Source organism: Pongo abelii, chromosome 5 (genome assembly GCF_028885655.2).
Source record: "Pongo abelii isolate AG06213 chromosome 5, NHGRI_mPonAbe1-v2.0_pri, whole genome shotgun sequence".
Lineage (NCBI taxonomy): Eukaryota > Metazoa > Chordata > Mammalia > Primates > Hominidae > Pongo > Pongo abelii.
In genome coordinates, this window is record NC_071990.2 from 56,622,943 (window position 1) to 56,643,867 (window position 20,925).

A 20,925-nucleotide genomic window follows, 5' to 3' on the forward strand; every position below is an offset into this window, starting at 1 on the left:
TAGTCACATTGGGGGTAAGGACTTCCATATATGAATCGGGGGCATACAATTCAGTCCATAACATCATCTTTTACATTTCAATTGCATTTTCTCCTTTCTTAGAATTAATGTATTGGAATCACCTGTATACTTACCTGTGTCTCGTTATACATGTGTTCCCTCAGGCCAAATTCTAACTATATTGCCATTGTATCCCAGGCACAGAACCTATCCATGTGGTAAGTACTGTTGGATGAATAAATCAATGATACCAAATGGCTTTATTCTGATTCCTTACCAGCTCTTAGAAGCAAATGTCATAATTAAAGCGGGGGTAATAGGTTTGTTGGCTTAAGCAGATACCTGGGCCTTTACTGGAGATAAAACATCAGAACAAGCCTTATGATCATTCAGCCACTAAACGTCATGAATTTTAGTCTCCTCCAGAGTCCTCATCAAAATAGTAGAATCTGCACGACAATAAAGTTAAACATTGGGCAACAGCCATGACTGTGCCTAGGAAGCAAGTGTTTCAACTGTTCAGGTGTGTAGCACACCAATTCAATTTGTAATTTCTTATTTCAGGTGAACACATTTTTTAAGAATAGGGTGAATGATTTAATAAATTATATCCATTGAATAAATGACCTTGTAACATACATACCATACTCAACAATCAGTTAAAATTAGGTATAAAAAAAGACATTGTAATCAGGCTTGTACAAAATTTTATTATACTCTGAATAACAAGCATGTAACAAAATTTTGAGCATGACAAGGATGAAATATTTCAAATTCTGTTTCTTACAAAAGCATTAAGAACAATACACAAAGACTGTTCATAATATTTTACAGTCAGCTAAAAATAACAAGACATTCTAGGATTTCAGGAGTTTTCCTTTTCTTTCAACTAGAGCATTAGCTTTATTTCCATTAGCTTTGCTACAATGAAAATTAACATATATGGACATACACATATAAGTGAAATGGAAAATGAAGGCATACAACAAACATTCTGATTAATCAACAAGTATAAAATACAGTCTTTTAGTACTTCTGAACTTACATTTTCTTCGAATGTACAATGAAACTTTTTGTCTAAAATGTTTTTAATGTTAATTTTGACCATTCCCAAAGTAATTAATACTCTTTCTTAGCACCACCATTAATCTAATTTTAGAGTTTGAAATGAATTAAGAAACACACTAATCATATTCAGAGGTGCTATTCACAACACTGAACAATAGGCAATCCACTGCCCCTTATCAAGGCTGAGACACTGTAGTAAATGAGTAGTTCACCAATACTGTCTATCCCAGGTGAATATCAGCCCTAATCTTACTTCCAATGATGAGATACATGTTTTGGCTTATGTAGTAGCATGAGCTATGAGATATGAAACATGGAAGTCACATGGACATGAAATTAAACTCAAATCTCATTGCATGGAGGCTGAATGTGAAATATTTCACAGTGACTAAAATTGACTGGCTAACAGGCAATGGTGGATTTTTATATTCAACTTTGATTAACATAAATGGACTTTACAAGAAACCCTTGAGATTTAATTAATGCTGCTAATCCAAGGGCTCCAAATGACTGAGGAGCCTTTAAAATCAGTATGTGACCTTTTATATTTTTTTCCATAAGAAAAAAAAATAAAAACACCGAGGTACTTAAGTTTCTTTTCAAGGGATTACTGTTGGTTATCTTCCTGAGATGCAAAAGACCACAGAAAAAGCACCATGCCTAGGCTGCTGAATGAGGCATCAGACACTAATAGTTTGGTCCTTTTCTGAACGGATCTCTTCTGGCAATTACACTAAAACATAGTGATGGGTCGCAAATGCCTGGGGGGCCTGGTTGCCCTTGGATTCCAGGTTTTCCATGATCTCCATCTTTGCCAGGGAGACCTGGGTCTCCTGGAGGACCTTCTTTACTTATTCCAGGAGGGCCCTCTGGACCTAAGATGGGACATTGGCAAGACGTAAACAGAGGACTTTAGTTTTTTATAGTGAAATAGCCAATTCTGCAAGAAACTTAAACTGAAAAAAAAAAACCTTGAATATTTTATATATTTGCACTAATTATAAAGTAGAGGCATTTTCTTGATAATTCTACATGTCTTCTGCTTTGAAAAGAACCATCCAAAAGTTAAAGTTATCAGTAATTTTTGAAAACTAGGCTAAGCATATTAACATGGTAACCATGCTACTGATTAAAACATTTAGCTAACATTATAATATTCCATTTTGTGTATTGTCCAATCTTATTTCTTCCTTTCAGCCTATCTTTTACCAATATTATTATAAATTAACAGGTGATATATACGTAAGCCAAAGCTGAGTCATTTTTGTGCCATATTTGCAACAAAAAAAGACTGTTTCTATTATATATATTTTTAGTTTCCATATCTAAATGCATTATTCTTATTACTTTAGTATTATAGTCATCAATATCATCAATACACATAGGTATTAAAGCCCTAATTTGTCAAACATAGCCTGATTAGTTCAATTAGCATGCTCAAGGAAACAAAAGCTAGCTTAGGATACTGGCCTTTTAAAGTTGATTCAAAATAACAAAAAATATTCAGATTTTGGGAAGGAGCACAGTGGTTTGGGCCACTTCTTACTCCTCTACTCCCTGCTACTACTAATAATAAACATCTATTTAGCACTTAACTGCAATTGTAAGTATTGTTCAAAGTATTTTACATAAATAGTATTAAGTCATTTGATCAACTCCAAAGCCTCTTAATAACATCTAATCATAGCAAACATTTATTGAAAATATAACTGATTGTCCTGCACTGTTCTGAAAGCACTACATATAGAAAGTATTTAATCTCCCAATAATGTCATGATGGAGATAACATTATCATCACCATTTTACCAATGAGGAAACTGAGACATGGCAGAGTTAAATTGCACAGCTAGCAGAGATTACTTAACCGCTTCAGCATTTCTCTGTTCCCTGAGAGTCATAAAGACTTAACAATGTTATACACCAGATAAGCAGGGGTGACTAAAACGATTCTAGAACTCTTCTAAGGAATAGATATTAAACAATCTAAATGATAAGCAAGAGATAATATTGAAGGATTCATAAATTGAGGATAATATATGAAAAAATATTCTAAAAGTTAGACTTCAGTGTGTTAAATGTGAATCACTCAAAAAAGAAAACGGATGTCTTGGTTTCAATTTATTTCACATAGATCTATGGTGACTTTTCTTAAGGCAAAATGAGCAGTAACACTTATGAGCAGATAGCAATTCTCACCTGGGGGACCAGGAGGGCCTTGTTCTCCAGGATGCCCAAACCCTTGGCTCCCTTTTTCCCCATTTCTTCCTGGTAGGCCTGCAGGGTGTCAAACATCTGAGTAAGTTTACTTAAAATCACTGCCTTCTAGATTGTTTCATTCAAAGCTGTTAATATACACATGAAAGAAAAATGTCTTTTAAAAACCAGCTTGCCATCTATTTTTTCTTACTAATGGAAAATGAGTTTTGAAGCAATAATTTCTAAAATGATCAGTGGTTTAGATCCAAGACTTAATGGGAATCAAATATTTAGAAAAGAAAATGGTTTGGAATTATTAGCCCTTTGTGTTAATCATAGTTTTTTAAAATTACTTTATGAAACATCTAAATTGTTTATATACTATTAAACAAAAAGGAAAGAATTATCAATCAACATTTCACATAAACATTCAAAGGCAAGGAGAAATTCTGGGTTATTAGGAAGTTTTATCGCAAAACTTATTTTTTCCTATAATAGAAAAAAAATAAGGTAACAGTGCAGAAAGTTACCAAAGTCAAAATAAAGGAAATGGCATCTGTGATTTTCTATTTAAAAACTTTTCTAGACTCAAGCAAAATTTCTCAGTACATTGGCAACATTTTCTAATTTTTAAGTTTATGTGTTCATAAATTTGACTTCTCTATTTGAGAATATTGCATTAAGAAAATAATTTCTCTTTAATTAAGTTGGCAAATTATTTAAAGACGAGCATTTACAGATTTTTTTATCATGAAAACAAAGTTAACTCTTGACTATTAAATGGATATAGGGTATGAATTTTTAAAAAAAGACTTTTTAAAATTCTTTTTCTTGTTCAAACTAACTGCATACCTTTTAATCCTCTGACGCCTGGACGTCCAGGGACACCCACTAATCCAGGAACACCATCTCTTCCTGGCAAACCAGGTAATCCTCTGGGACCCTCTGGGCCTATCGGACCAGGTGGCCCAGGAATACCCGGGGAGCCATGTTGGGACTGGCAATGATCACAATTTCTAATTCTTCCACTCTGAAGTAAGACCGGTAGCTGGGCTTTTAAAAACAAAGAAACCCCATCCCTTATGTTTAAATGGTGAGTTGGTGTTAATTATATTTTTAATTTTTTTTCAGTTTACAGAGAAAAAAACTATGAGCATTGAATATGTGCCTATTTCTTGGCCAATAATTTCACTTCTAGGAATTTGACTATGGAAATATTCATTGCTCTGTGCGGTAATTTTATTAGAGCAATTGCTTAAAATAGGGGAAAAAGTGAAAGTGCCCCCAAAAGAAATTGGTGGAATATATTCATATTTATGAACTAAATTATCAAAAAATATGCTACAAAAGAAAATTCAAATAATGGCAAAATAATAAATGTCTTTATTAAAAAGATTATAAAAGAGTATATATGATAAATCTTTATAAAAATACTCATTGAAGAAAAGTAGATGAGGCTTATAAATGTTATGTTTTCTTCTTCACCTCACTTATATCCTCTACAATTTGTCCTAAAAATTTGTATTACTTTTGTAATTTGAGAAAAGTTATTAAAATGCTATATTTGATACCTACCTCTTATTACATCTGTGCAAACTTGTCGAATAAATTGTTCTGAAAACTCTCTTCCCTGCATCAAAGTATTAGGGGTTATAACATGCACATAAAGAACATGAGCAAAAGTCAATGAAAATATAATAACTGTGAAAGAAGCAGAATACATACGGGCTTCCCATCCAAACCTGGGGGTCCCTGAGGACCTGGATCCCCAGGTTGCCCCTTAGGACCTGCGGGCCCCATCAAGCCATCCACCCCAGATTCTCCTTTTGATCCAATGGCACCTCGGACACCAGGTTCTCCCTTTTCACCTCTCTAAAAGCAAAAGAAATCTTTACAAGTTCTATTTAAATATTTCAGAAGGTATAATTGCATCATGAAACTCGTTAAGGATGTGAATATGCATGTATACATACGTAAATATGTAAGGTATGTAAGGAAGAGCTGGAAATATTGTCATTGACCAGAAGGGAAATTTCATATCACATTAAACTGTCATTTATCCATCCATCCAACCAGCCAGACCTACAAGTATCCACTACTGATTGAGTATATTGTATAGGTAATATGCACACTGCCAGAGATAAAACAATGGGCATAACACAGTCCTATTCACAAGGAGCTTGCATTTTAGTGGGTCCGGTAGATACAGAAATGCACAATATTCTTTATTCAAAAATATGGAGAAAAATTCAGCTCCAAGTCTGGAAGAAAAACCAGTAATATTGACAATTCACATTTCATATCAAATTCAGTATAAATGTACATATTCTGAAAACAACTAATTGGGAACTTCTACTGAAGAAGATGAAAAACGTTTCGTTTTCTGGTTTTTACTCAAAAGCTAGATTTATATAGTATTGAAACCCAAGCAAAAAGGACTGAAGAAAGAGAGCAAGAGAGCATAATATATGAAGAAACATACCTCTCCTTTTGCGCCATGATGACCTTGAATTCCCTTTGAAAATTAATAGGAAAAAAAAACTATAATAAATGTGCAAGCTACAGTACTGTAATGTGGCATCCACGTTTTACCACATACTTAATCAAATTTAAAATTTCAATTTGGAAAATATTGATAGCATTAGTGACAGAATTACATGTAAAAGAGACCCTTTTTGCCTTTTAGAGAAGGCAAATGACTAGGAAATATGTTAACTGAATAATATAAAAATTTTAATTTGCTTAACTGTTTCCTTCTTAGATATTAATATTTTCAAATGCTGCGGGTCGAATCATGTGGGTAAGAATGGGATTCTACTGAATTTAAAATATATTACTATTTTAATAAAAATAAAAACTCAAATCAGATTATTAGGTATATTTTATCTTGTATTCAGTGATTAAGATGAATAGTTTATTTTCCCAAGTTTATGTTCTTAAAATTAAATTTTGACTGGGTGCTATTGACAAAGGATGGGTTAAAGCAAAGATACCATTAAAAGTGACTAGTAAGAGAGAAAACCCCAGCTGTCCTGTGCTTAAACCACTCACTGCTAGTAATTGAGAGACCAGAGAAGCAATGTCATGTAAAAGATGGTATTTTTCACAGTGATGTAAACACTGGGGAGCCCAAGCATGAAGCTCATTCAACTATAATTACTAGCTACATCTGGATGGCTCCATTAAAGTCTTTCCCACTCCTCTTTTCCATATTTATTTCAGTGGTGTATTATAGAGGAAAAAAGCTCTCAGGAAAGGTATTAACATTTTCCATTTTTGAAATTCACTGTACACCTGGGCTCCAAAATATCCTAATATTCACTCAAGAAAAAAGATAAAACTTTAATAACAGGTAGGTTTTCAGTATTCAACTTTAAAATAAAAAATCAGTGTTCTGCAATTTAATATGAAATTTAATGTATAATGTTGCACACAATGAAGTCTGAGTTGGGGTATATCTCAGCCTGAAAATTGATAAATTTTCAGGCTCCTCAAACATGGCTATCCAAATTAGACAAAGAAAAGAATTAGATAAAAATCATCATAAAACACCAAATATTTAGTTTTTATATATGAATCTTTTAGTAAGTAAAACAAACTTTGTATGGTCATACTTGAATTTTGTTTCTGAAGAAATGCGGGAGTGATCCTTACAAGATACAATCCAACAACTAGGACCAACATAAGAGAGACGAAACAGTTAAGTTCTCGATATGGGAATTGAATTAGAGCTAAAACTAAAAACAGCTGTCATCTGAGAACCCATTAAGATGATTCCTTGAGAGAAATATTCACTTTGACTCCATTCACAAAACAAGGGCCAAAAAATACACATGTACTGTGCCTGGTAGAGTGACAGGTAACTAAGACTGTGTTTACATGAAGAGTTTGGGATGACTATTCAGCTGCTGAAAAGCAACAGCTGCACTGGCCCTGGGTACTCCATGTAGGCTAAGCTCCTGGTGGTGAGAAATGTAGCTTCCAACCAATCTAGGGCAGAAGCTTTCTAGGGAACCCAAATCCTGCCTTAGGAGAGCACACACACTCTTTTCCTTGAGAAGTGAAAAAGTTAGTGGAAACTTAGAGAAAGTGTGATCCATTAGCCAGTGAGCTAGCTAAGTTGTGAGTTCAAATTCTAAAGGAAATATCCTTCTTTTCTGAGAGTTATTGTGAGTAACATTTTTTGATAAAAGGTCTGGGCTGTGGAGGTTAAATGAAGGGAAGAAGGTCCTATGGGAACAGCAGTTTATAGATGTTTTGTGATTGACTTAAGGAAACTCAGAGAGTTGATCTGTGTTGCCAGGTTGGGGAATAGGGATGGAGTTGTTTGTGTCATCAAGTGGGTCTGAGTCAAGTGGAGGATCACGAAAACTGAAAGACATTTTATTGAACATAATTGTACTCAGGCAATTCCAATCATTCCTCCTCTTGGTTAATTTTACTTTTACTTTTATTGTTAGCTTCTAAATTCTCAATTTTTCTTAACATCTGGCACTCACCTTCCATCCCATATTGCAGATAACCTTGGGGCCCTATGCTTACACTCTTCCCAATGGTCTCTCAGACTTCTCCAAGTAAGGGACACAGAGACCCCTGTCCTTGGAAACATCACTACCCAGTTTTATCCCACTCTCTCCAGAGTTGGTGTAATTGCAGAATCTTTCTCCCACTCACCCTCAGAGAAAGAGGTCCACCCCATGGGAGGACTCACATATCCAGCTTGCCCTTTCAGACCTGATCAAGTTGGAACCATGTCCAGCATTCTGCAGCTACAAGCAACACAGCAGCAAACATGCTACCTAAGTACCAATCTCCTTTATGCCTTTGTCCGTCCACTTTGGCTCTGACTGAACTTACAGTCACATGGCAATCTCACTGAAACACCACCTAATGAGAACAGTTTAGTCAAGAAAGAAGCAAAGCCATCTTACTGTGCGTCTGTTCTACAACACTGCCTCCCAGGATAGCATTTTAATATATCTCCAGAGCAGTAAATTGTCTCTCTGAACAAACTAAAGGGAAACAAGTACATTTCTCCACCACACGTGGTCCCAACTGATTTTCAAGAAGAAAAGCAAGACAAACCAGCAGGGATGAACAAGCTGCCATTGTGTGACTGGCTGTCTCTGGCCAATAACTACCCCCAAGAAATGGGTGGAATTTTCTACCTGCAGTCATTTGCTTGGATGCATTAAAAAACAAAATTCAGAGCCACCAATGTTATCAGTATGGGAAAGTGAAAATACAAAACAAATAATGAAAGAAACTCATTATCGCCACTCTACCTACATGCTCAACCTTATATGCTTAGAATGCATACTATATGTATCCTTCTCCCCACCCATTTTTATTTGCAAGTAATCCTCTCTCAACATTGTCCAGTTATGTGACTTGTTATTTTATTTTTTATCAGAAGAAAACCAAAAAATACCTGTTGCCCTGGAATTCCCTGTCTTCCATTTTCTCCCTTTTGACCCTTTAAAATCAATAAACATTATTGATTAGTTTACACACTTATGATGCAATCACATATACAATACAAACTATGTATTACCTTGAGTTCCAGAAGAAATGTAACAAAAGCAGTGATACAAATATATAAATTATGTGAAAGATGGGAAAGTCAGTTACTCAGAGAAAAAGAAGAAGAAAAGTCATCCTAATCTTATAGTTAAAATGGACAGAGATAAGGAACAAATTATTGATTTGGGTGAAACATGTAAATAATTCTAGACAATGAGGATGTTCTTCTAAGTCCATATTAATAGTGGGAAAATAGTTTAAAAAGTCATTGGATATGGATATTTTATTAATTTCAGTGGCAATTATGTTCATTGTTGACCATGGACTTGTGACGACAAGAAGACCTCTTTAAAATTTTATTTTTAAAAATTAAAATATACTGTCACATTTTAGTAAAAAAGCCATTTAAATGAAGAGCTTTAAATCAGCATAAATAAGAGAACAGAAAAATTAATAAAGGTAGAAACACATTTATCTATTCAATAAATATTTTTGGGTATCTACCATTCATGGGACATTATGATAGACTCTGAAGCACTACTTCATCCTTATATTTATTGCGCAAAATAATTAGCAGTTTCTAGGAAGACATACACCTAGACAAGGTAATCGATGAAAGATCTAGTGACTACAATTTTACATCACCCTTGCCTAGTAATGAATTCATCAATTTAATTAAGTGAATTCCTAATATTTATTGAGCAGCACCTATTTGCTGGCACTTAGGGACACTGAAACAAAGATATCATTGTGGCCTTCAAGTCACTTACTGTGTGGTAAGAGAGATAAGCAATTAAATCTAGAATGATGAAAATACTGCTGATAAGTCTACAATGTATAATTAAACATCTGGGTTGGATATTATTGGAACTTAGGAAGGGGCATCTGACAGAAAGGGTAGGGAATGTGACTCACCCTTTGTGCAGCCTTGAGGGATGAGTAAGAGGCAGCCAATTGGAGAAAGGATAGGAGGGTATATCAGGGAGAGAAGACACAGGTGAAAGGCAGGTAGTTTCTTTTGACTGTAGCAGCGGAGCAGGCTTGGATAAGAATGGGCGGAGTGGCAAGAGATAACACTAAAAAAGATTCAGTCAGCCCAGAAGGCACTTGATGGCACAGGCTTTATCTTAACATGTGTGGGGCACGAGTAAAGGATTGCTAAGCAGATACATAGCTTAGCTATTTTATGCAAGTAAAAAGTGTGGAAGAAGGAAGTAGACTGGACTCAAGAAGACCAGTTAGGAAGATATTGCAGTAGCCCAGGACCCCTGACAAGAAATAAGTAGTACAGTTGGGAGAGGTAGAAGGTGTCAAGTTCAAGAGATATTTAGCATTGATTATCATGACAGGAAATCTGTGAGTACGAAGCGGTTTATGGGGAAAGATGACAAGTTCAGTTTTGGACATATTGAACCTGAGGTTCCCATGAGTCATCTAAATGCAGTACCAAGAAGGAAATTAGAATATATGGGTCTAGAGCTCACAGACATTTACTTAACATTTACCTCACTCCCAACTTCAGTATTAACTTAAAGGAATCCTATATCATAGTACTTGAAGATCTTCAAAAAAAATTGTCTAAAAAACAACTGAATTTTGTCATACCACTCTAAAACATCTTATGTATGTTATGAAGAATAAGTTCATTAATAGGAACTGTTATAACTGTGGATATAGCAAATTTTGCCTATGACTATTTCAATTTGAAATTTTCTCTTACGATTCCAGAAATTCTAGAGCATTCAGAATTCTACATTTGTGAAAATGTCCAGAGTATTTTTCTTTATATTTTCAGCTTATTCTGCATAGCAAAGCTCAGACACTATCACTGAGACTTACAAACTTAAAAACATCATTAAAATACTGTCTGAACACTTGATTGGTAATTTATGGTTGGAAAAGTTTTATATTTCTAAAACTTAAAAGGTTGTAAGACCATCAGATATAATTTATCCCAGATAACTATTTCATTGACTCAGCTAGTGGCATCCTATTCAAAAGTCAGTCTTCAGTGAATGAAAAAACCCATTCTATAGACACTTTAATTGAGGTGAAACTATCCTTGTCTCCTGAAGCAGTAAAATAGGTCTCCTCTTTGCCTTTGCTGCTAAGACACCCAAAACTAAATGTCTTTCTAAATCACCCTAGATTTCCCTAGCCTGTTATAATTTTCTGGTTTAATTTTCCTTTCATATATTGATTTGAATATGTTTTATATTTAGGGTTAAAGGTTTTTTATCAAACTTTTGCCATAAAACAATTTCAAATCATTTTTGGAAACACACTGTGTGTGTGTGTGTGTGTGTGTATATATATATATGTGTGTGTGTATCTGGTATATATATGTATATATGTATATAAATACATATTAGAAGTATATAATAAAATCTATGTCTATTTTGTTGAATCATTTTGTTTCTAAGTTTTCTACAACAGCAAAGTGGCGAGGAATTTTAAAGTCAAATTTGGCCTTGTCTGAGAAGCTCAATAGCAAAGGAGAAAATAGGATTTAACAACTTTATATTAATGTTGAAACAGAAAGGAATTTAAAAGTAAAATAAGAATTTTTTAAAAGCTCTGATTTTATTCCTCAGCCTACTAAAAAAAAGCAAACAACATACCTGAATACCTTTTTCACCTTGACTTCCTTTGTCCCCCTACAAAAAGGCAGTTTGATCTTATCATAATCTAGCATATTCTGTACAGTTTCAAATAAACATATATTTTTCTCTGCTGAAGAAAAACAACATCTCGTGCAAATTCCACAAGCGCCTGTATACACAGAAGTTGACTCCTAACACAATATTTGGGAAGAGAGTAGAACCACATTATGTCAAAATGATATTGTAAAATAACACTTTTGTATGCTCCTACATTTGAAAGAAAATGCACCACAATCTTTAATTTCCCAGAAAGGAGAAAACTTCTACATGGTTCACGGTTTTAGGTTAGACAAACTAACAAGAGAGGACTTATTTTGACAAATGTTGTTTTATGAAATCAAACTGAAAATCTTCCATTAAGCTATTAGTAGCCACAAGTTTATAGGAAACAATGACAAAGTAAAGCATAATGTTTAAGTGCTATTTTAGAAAACATATATTTCAAAAGTAAGCTTTTGGAAGAAAAATTATATTCCATAAAAATAAGTTTTATAGATTATCAGCTAGAAGGAAAATTAGAAACTAACTTATACAATGCCCTTGTTTTTATAGATAATGAAACAGCCAGTTAAGCACCTGCCCAAAGTTAAACTTGGACACAGTTTCTGAATTTCCTTTCTATTAATACCTCACCATACTATCTAAACATAGAGTACAGTTTTGCACTTCAACAAAAAAATACAGATTTTCTTTTAAATGGCAAGTTTTGAACAAGAAAATTCTCTTCATCCCAAACATATATTCATAATAGATTTACTTAACATTTACTAAGAGTCTAACACTTGATGGCTGTTATGTGGGGACATTTCTGTCTCAGCTAGTGCTGCCTACTGATCATCAGAACAAAAACCCCAAGGATCATACTGTGTATGATCTAGGCACCATGTAGACAACACATGACGGATAGAAAATAAGATGTTGAAAAATAAATAGCAAGGGACATGAAGATGGAGACATAAGAGTTTGTGTCTTTTCCAGAATAAAAACCAATAGATCTACTTTTAACCTGAAATGTCTGTATTTGCAGTAGCATGGACTTCTCAGGCACACAGGCATCAATTGTTGCTCAAAACCTCCAAACACATAAAAGCATATATTATTTATATACATACAAGTCAAGGTTCCCTTACTTGACCAAAATGAGAGAGAGAGAACCTAGTTTTGCTGTCTTTCCTTGCCAAAATATTTTAAATTAGTATATTTGACTTGTATTTTTAAACTCCTTCAATTAATTTTCAATAAACTTCTATGTAACATAATTGTTTCATAGATAGGAACTTCATGGTCAAACATTTTGGGCAAGTTTTATCCTTCCAGAATTTGATCCGGTTTTGGCAAGAGCGGTATTTGTATTTTGATAGGAATGCCTGACATTGGATAATTTTCCTCAAAAAATTCTTAGCTCACCTGGATTGTGTAAAAAACCTGAATTTACAGGATATTACTTAATTGTACATTCATATTTTCTGATCTGCATGTCTTTTCTAAGGTCTTCATCTAGGAGACAATACCCATGTGGGTATATAAAAGATGCCACAGCTATTAGCATGGGGCTGAACACATTATACATACATCGAATATATAGGGTACTTTATCATTAAAAATATATTAATAACAAGTCCTACTTTAAGAATTTCACAAAAGAAAAACTTGTTTGCAAGTAACTGGTTAAAAGCGAACTGTATCTCCTAACCAATGCATACCTTTTTTCCTTGAATCCCGGGTAAACCCATGTATCCTGGTTCTCCTGGGGAACCCATTGCTCCTGGTTCTCCCTATGTAACACAGAAATTCCACAAAGGTCACAGATCTACTGCTTATGAAAAGCACCACTGTTTTTACCTCTACATATCTCAATTTTAAAATGAATGGTTAAAAAAATTTATTGACAGTTACTACTACAGAAATAGTAAAGAATAAAATGTTTACTAGACTCCCAGTAAAATTTCTTGTATTTTTCTCTATCTTTTCCAGTTGAAAAATTCTCACAGCATTTCATATTTTCAAATTCTGTAAATATTTATTATTTTTATGATACTTTATAATTTCAATAATAAATGAAATAATAAAGTTGTAAAAATAATAAACACAAGTATCTCTTTTTTGTTTACCTATTTACTAACACTTATTCTCCTTGAAACTGCTTTTTCTCAAATTGCCACTTTAAAAAAAGCTTATTTTCTTGTTACAAAATAATAGAAATAATAAAAATTATTAAAAATCTTATAACCCAATATTTTTATTTTGTTATATATTTTTTCTCTAACTCTAATTCATAAACACACATATATAGTTAATAAAATGTGCTCATATACATGGCTAATTGTATATCTTTTAATCTCTAAATATATTAATATTATAAAGTTCTTATTATGCTATATTTTTCATAACATAATTTTTAATTATGGAAGAGTATTTATCCATACCTATCAACTATATTTTATTTAATAAAATTCTTATTGTTAAACATTACAGTTTTCACAATTTTTGTTTTTATAAAAAATATTGGAATGAACATCCTGGTAGTTAAATTTAATTATTTATATATATTTATTTACACATATGGAATATTATTTTGTTAGAAATAAATTCTTGAGCTATTTTTCAGTACAGGGTGTATTACATGAGTTATCTTAATTCCATTTCTCCACTCTCCATCATCCTATAGGAATTGTCCTTTCTGAAATAAAGTTATTTGTTTTAAAGTCTTAAATAAATTATTTGCAAGCAAGTATTAATAATGTATTGACATATTTAGGATATATTTGTAAGAGATGCAACTTAACCCTGAACATGCTTTATGGTTCTGTTTCGTTTTGTGTTTTACCATTAGTCCAAAACTCTGTAACATCAACTAAACATCACTCTCTTTTTTAAAAGAAAAGGAGGCTTTATTCTCTTTGCTTACTGTACTTACTTCCTAGCCATCGAATCATTCTCTAGATTTTTGAAGGTTGGAAGTGTATTAAAAATCCCGTTGAAATAAACATCAACCCATGTGGTTTGGAGGAAACTGGTAAAGGCCATTGTGAGTTCTATATCAAAGATGAAACTCCCATAAGCAAACAAAGAACAGTATCATTCGTGAGAACTACACACTCTTGTTTTCAGCTGTTTAAGAGAAGTCTATTCTCTGGACCAGAAAGTAAGTTCATGTTTGCATACAATTTTACCATTTTTCAAAAAATTAAGCCAAAGTTTATATCTTTATTATCCAATGACAAAGTATCTAAAAAACAGAAATGAAACTCTGTATTGACAATTTCATTTCAGGTACCTTAATTTAATGATAAAGGTAATCCTTAACTTCATGTATCTCTTCAGAGATATAAAATGTTAATTTTCTTAAATAATGAGGGGAATTTACATTATAATTTCTTTGAAAATATTTTCAAATGCATCAAAATTACCTTGAGCCCAGAAGCCCCAGGCATCCCTTGAATTCCAGGTTCACCTTTGCTTCCCTGTCAACACATCAAAAACATTGGAGTTTTTTAAAAACAATTCTGTCATAATATATCTGATATAGACACTTAAGGGAATATATTTAAAATAATTTTTACATTTTTAACTTTCCGATTGTTTGATAGACTCTGCACATTAGACCTCTGTATTAAGAAAAATGAAAAATTCTTTTAGGCAAGGAAGGGGTTCCACACATTCATAAGCCTCTCTAAAAACCTGTGTTAAAGCTGGTAGCTTCAAGTATAAGGGAGGAGAGTCGAATCTTTAGTGGCCAGCACTAATAAGTCCAGCCACCACATTGCACAGGTGGGAGACATGTACTTTAACAGCATCCTCCGGGCTGAGATCCTCATCATTATCCTGTCTCACTTTCTCAGTAGGACTCATCTTCAGTATGCAACTGAAGGAAAGAAAAGTAACTTCAAATGCACAATGGCTTTTTTTGAAGAAGTGTGAATCAGAAAATGTTTAGTTTGTGCTTCTTCAGGATTCCAGTGCAGTTCTTTCTAACAGATGGAAACTTGGAGTACAAGGCTAAGTTGACAGGGCAAAGAATGTAATACAGAAAAGGAAAAGTGGATAGAGAAAGAGAAAACAAGTCTTCTGGCTAATAAGGAGAGATTGTCAAATGTAGTTCTGGTTTTCGAATACTTTGATACCTGAAATCACAACCCAATGTCTGGCAAAAGCCCATAATTAAGCAGGTTGGTGTGACACCTAGAAGGAGAACACAATAATTACCCACAACCAACTTGGGTTTACTGATCAGTGAAGCAAACCAATGCCATTTTCAGCTTTTAAAAAAGTTTCGTAGGCTGCTCATGGTAAGAAACACGTGAAGATCACATTAGATTTAATTAAAGCATTTAGCACATAACTGTTATTGAACCACAGAATAATGAATCATTCCTTAAAATTTCTAATTTTATAAGTTATTAAACTGAAATTCACAGACATGAGATTTGTTGAAAGTTATCTGACTCGATAAAGCTAATATATCTTAATATTATTTAGATAATTATTATCTTTTTAAGTTCTGGGTTATATGTGCAGGACGTGCAGGTTTGTTACATAGGTAAACATGTGCCACGGTGGTTTGCTACACTTATCAACCCATCACCTAGGTATTAAGCCCAGCATGCATTAGCTATTTTTTATGATGCTCTTCCACTCCCAACCTCCCTCCCCCACTAACAGTACCAAAGTGTGTGTTGTTCCTCTCCCTGTGTCCATGTGTTCTCATTGTTCAGCTCCCACTTATAAGTGAGAACGTGTGGTGTTTGGTTTTCTGTTCCTGCATTAGATTGCTGAGGATAATGACTTCCAGCTGTATCCATATCCCTGCAAAGGACATGATCTCGTTCTTTTTTATGGCTGCATAATATTCCATGGTTCTTTTTCCAGTCTATCACTGATGGGCATTTGGGTTCATTCCACGTCTTTTCTATTGTGAATAGTGCTGCAATGAACATATGTGTGCTTGTATCTTTGTAATAGAATGATTTATATTCCTTTGGATACATAACAAGTAAAGGGCAGATAATGTTTTTTAAAACCAAAACATAGTATAGTTAAATAGGCTTATAAATGTTTCCACAGCTATTTTTAAGTATTATAATATAAATTAGAGGTTTTCTAAAGATCTGCCTCAGTTTCAGCCTTATCTCTGCCCTACTGAATACGTTTTTGTCTCACCCTAGAACTTCTATCAGTGATATTGACAGCACAAGCCACAAACATAAGTTGACAAAACTAGCAGAAAGAAACAAATACAGAGGTCAGTACACTATGACCCATGGGTTAAATCCAGCCCAATGCAAGTTCTTAAAGTTTAATCAGAACACAGCCACACCCCATACCCATTTGATTAGGTATTGCCTGTAGCCAATTTTGCACTATGATGGCAAAATTGAGTAGTTACAACAAAGACTTGTATGGCTCTCTAAGCCTGAAATATTTACTTTCTGTCCCTTTTCAGAAAAAGTTTCCAACACCTAATATACTGCAAGAAAAAAATTAAAATATTTCATTGAAAAGATTATGTATATTTTTATTATGTGTAATTTTAACTTCTTAGATCTATTTTTAACAAAATAATTGTACAAGCACAAGATGCAGACAACCAACTTTACAGTAATTCATGTAAAAATAAAACAAACTGTGATACTGGAAATCCTCACTGGCCTACCCAGCCAAATAAGCAGAATCTGCTTAAGTGGTAGACAGCACACATTGTTCTAAAACCTTTTACGGAAAGTTCATCAGATACAATTGACCTTCAACACAGTGTGAGTCAACAGTTTGGTGTATCTAATAAAAAAAAAAAAAGGTGATGAAATTTTAGGCTGCATTCTTAAGAATTAGAGAATCCAAAAGACAATGAGAGAGCCCATTGTGCACCAGTTAATAAGGGGTATTTTCTTACAAAATGACCTTGAGAAACTGTGGAGACCTGCTTAGCAAGCTCAGTCATTCCAATATATTATACCAACTCTGTGTGTACCTATAGCTGCTGGAGCCCACAATACTCCAAGGATCCACAAGGGTCTACCACTGATGGAAGAGCAACTACCTTTTCTCATTATTGGGATCCCATGTCTTTTTTTTCTCTCTCTTTTCTAAATACTTTAGAAATTAAAAGTAAAATAGATTAGGTCATCTACTCATACGCCAGGGTCTATTCCCCTGAGGCAATGCTTAGTCAAAGGTTGAATGCTTCCAAAATAGCAATTCCTCACTTCCTTTTGGAAGGTTGTCCTAGAATCTATTTGCAAAATAGTTGGGAACAGTTTTCTGAGTGTTTTGTCTGATCCTCTGGTTAACCAAGAAAACAAAATAGTTCTCGTACCACAGGATTATATATAGCCAGAAAATGGTCAAATAATGACATTCAAAGAGTTTCAGTTCTACCTTGAGAATAACCAACCTCATATCCTAAATATATTTGTCAAGCTTGCCTTACTTATTTAAAATCTAAAAGTAAAGATAATATGCTCTTACTCACAGAACTAGTATAATTTACAAGGCACTCTATATACATTCCACTAAATAAAAATACCAAAAAGAAGACTAGAAAACTGATATTGTAAGAGACATTCTTATTCATAACTATGAATGCTCTAGACTGGTGGTTTTGGCACTGAGCTCCATAGAGCTCTAGTATTTCTCAATACTAGACACCAAGATACCAAAAAGGGAGAAGGGGGCTGAGCAGCAGGAGATTCTGGACCCTTTCCAACATAACAGGATGAGCTTTACTTTAGCCTGTTTCTTATGCTGAGCCTTTGCAGATTTAATTCTTACAAGTGATTTTTTTTCATAGAATAAAAACCACATTTCAAATACAATCAAGGTAGTAGTAAAATTTTCATCAAAGTAATAAATGGCCACTGTGATTATACCAAGTTCCCAATCTTGTTAATTTTATCATATTTACCTTAGATCCTGGTGTTCCAGGCTGACCTGGTGAGCCATTGCTTCCCATTAAACCCTGCAATTTTAAAAAGGAATTTCAAGAGTAACTTAGAGAAGATTATTAAAAAATATTAAATCAATTTCCAAGTTACACATTCTCATAATTAATTCACTAAATTATAATACAGATCTGAAAATATAATACAACATTTAGAAAATTACTCCACCATACATCCACAAAGGATAATAAAAGTAAAAAATCATACTATGCAAGATAGCATGAAGGCTACCAGAGTGCTTATAATTCTATTGCTTACAAAAACTACAAATAGAGAAAATGGAGAGCTAGTAAAAGAAAAATATGAAGCAAAACAATTTTTTCTACACTTTTTCTTTTGTTAGGATGGCTAAGAATTAGGTGTCTTCATAGATGTTGTCCTGATTAACATTACTTAGAATTCTATTATCTTGAACAATATTTTTAAAGAGTTACATTCTAACAAACTCTCTGGATAATCTTTCTTCAAGGTACAAAATGGCTGTATCTTTAATCATATGATTCAAAATAAAAAATGATAACTACTCTTTCAATTAGGACTTGATTTAATTTAGATTCTACTTTAAATACTATTATACAAATTTAACACACTTTACAAAGGAAAAGGGATTAAAAAGTCATTATATCATTAGAAAATATAATCTCAATATGAACCTATAACAGACAATTTGATTCATATATTAAAATTGACATCACTTCTAGCAATAAACTTAAAATTTGGGGGGGGATTCTTGCACACATGAATTTTCATAATTTTGAATCAGTGTCATAAGCCATCTGAACTCTTGAAAATTCTAAAATAATTTACTCTGTTTTAGGACCTTCCCATACTATGTCTTCTATACATATTCTTTCCCATTAGTGTAATATGTTTGTAAATTTAATTTAAAACAAAAAAATCACTGAGATTTAGACTTAATGGTACTTAGTATTTTTGAATTAATAGCTAGAATATATGTTTTCTAATTTATCTACAGTTAGGGTCCCTGATGTTTTTTTGGGTGGCCAACTTTTTGAGAAACTGAAGAAATCTTTACTCTTTTAGAAAAATGCACATAGACATAATATGTTTCATACAACTGAATGGAATTCATGGACCTCAAATATTTTATTGCTATATCCCCTATATTTTTATGAACTCTTGAATATGAATTCCTAGTAGGTAGTAGCAATACTGCAAACACTTTGATAATAATGACATCAACATACAGGCATCCCTGGGGCTCCTTTTTTTCCTTGCTGTCCTGGAGGCCCAATTTCTCCCTAAAAAATCAAATATTAAAGAAATTATAAATTGTAAGTTATCAATTTATTTCAAGAAAGTTTCTGCCAAAGCTCAATGGAATGACAATTGAATATCAATCAGCTCAACTTTTTCTGCTTTCTGTAAGGAAGGGAGCGAGGCCTTAAAGACCTTGGCATAGAGTCTGAGGATTTACTGTCAATATTTTTATTATGACATTTGTAGTGACATTTGCCATTCTTTCAAAGGAAGACCTAGCAGCTTAGATGGAGTTGGTAAGGTAAACAACAGAAATAAAAATCAGGTGAAAAATTTTCCTATTTATCATAGAGTTTAAGAAATATGATAGTGAACATAAATTAATAAAGAAAAATAGAGTAAAAATATAACAGCGCTAGACTTCAACTTCCAGGGTTGCGGCTGACTAGGTCCTCTAAGTCCAGAACAAAAATCCTAGAAGGAACATCCTCTGTGAGAGAGTGCTGGTCTTCCAAGAAGTAGGAGAGGTATTCAAAGATCTCTCATTTTAATGAAATATACTTTGAGTTGGGGCTATAATGATGAGAATTTGAACTATACAGAAACCGTGCCAGAGACAGAATTGTAGGAGCCAAGAAAAGTGGAAGTATCTGAGGGTGGATCTTCAGCTCTTGGGAAACTGAACACTCGCCAGCCATGGGAAGGAAGCAGGAATCTTCAATACCTATGATGACTCAGGACTTTCAAAGGGGGCTGAAATGGTATCCATGGCTACCAGCAAGAGGCAGGTCTTCATTTCCCAGTTAGGCTGACAGGACACCCTCTAAATTAAGATGAAGCAATGAGCTCATGATAAACAATGTAGAAACAAGAGACAGCAAGCTACAGGAATGAGAATAATAAATAATAAACTGCAGATATCAGAATTGTTAGAAACAGAATTTAGAACTAGATATGAGGTTTTTTTAAATTAAAAAAACAGAATCATGAAAGACTATTAGTACTGAAAATGTAACAAGAGACTTCAAGAACAAAAAGTTGTGCTTTAAAAAATTATAAACTCTAAAAGTGAAAATTATGAGTGTTTATCATTTTTAAAAAAATATCAATTGATCATTCTAACAGATTAGACACAATAAAGAATAAGTAAACTATAAGGTATATCTAAAACATTTAACCAGAATGTAAGACAACCAAAAATATGGAAATATGGTAGGTAATGCTAAAAAGAGATGTAGAGCATAAAATTAGAAGAAATAAAAAAAAGGCCTAACCAGAATTCCAGAAACAGAGAATGGAGCAGAGGTCATATGGAG

The 20,925-nt window shown here is 33.4% G+C and overlaps 1 protein-coding gene across 2 annotated transcripts in view; it reads right to left on the reverse strand.

Annotated features, from left to right (window-relative positions):
* Positions 1–518: 518 nt before the first annotated feature.
* The window catches only part of COL21A1 (collagen type XXI alpha 1 chain), a 202,408-nt gene continuing 182,001 nt past the window's right edge, over positions 519–20,925 (reverse strand). For both annotated transcript variants that reach the window (XM_054557654.2, XM_063724841.1), the window contains 12 exons: positions 19,597–19,650; positions 18,352–18,405; positions 14,861–14,914; positions 13,154–13,225; positions 11,409–11,444; positions 8,696–8,740; positions 5,747–5,779; positions 4,990–5,136; positions 4,840–4,894; positions 4,117–4,317; positions 3,265–3,342; positions 519–1,943 (listed from right to left, as the gene is read on the reverse strand). In XM_054557654.2, coding sequence (XP_054413629.2) covers positions 1,756–1,943; positions 3,265–3,342; positions 4,117–4,317; positions 4,840–4,894; positions 4,990–5,136; positions 5,747–5,779; positions 8,696–8,740; positions 11,409–11,444; positions 13,154–13,225; positions 14,861–14,914; positions 18,352–18,405; positions 19,597–19,650 — 1,017 coding nt within the window. In that variant the 3' untranslated portion in view covers positions 519–1,755. The remainder of the gene's footprint in view (positions 1,944–3,264; positions 3,343–4,116; positions 4,318–4,839; positions 4,895–4,989; positions 5,137–5,746; positions 5,780–8,695; positions 8,741–11,408; positions 11,445–13,153; positions 13,226–14,860; positions 14,915–18,351; positions 18,406–19,596; positions 19,651–20,925) is intronic.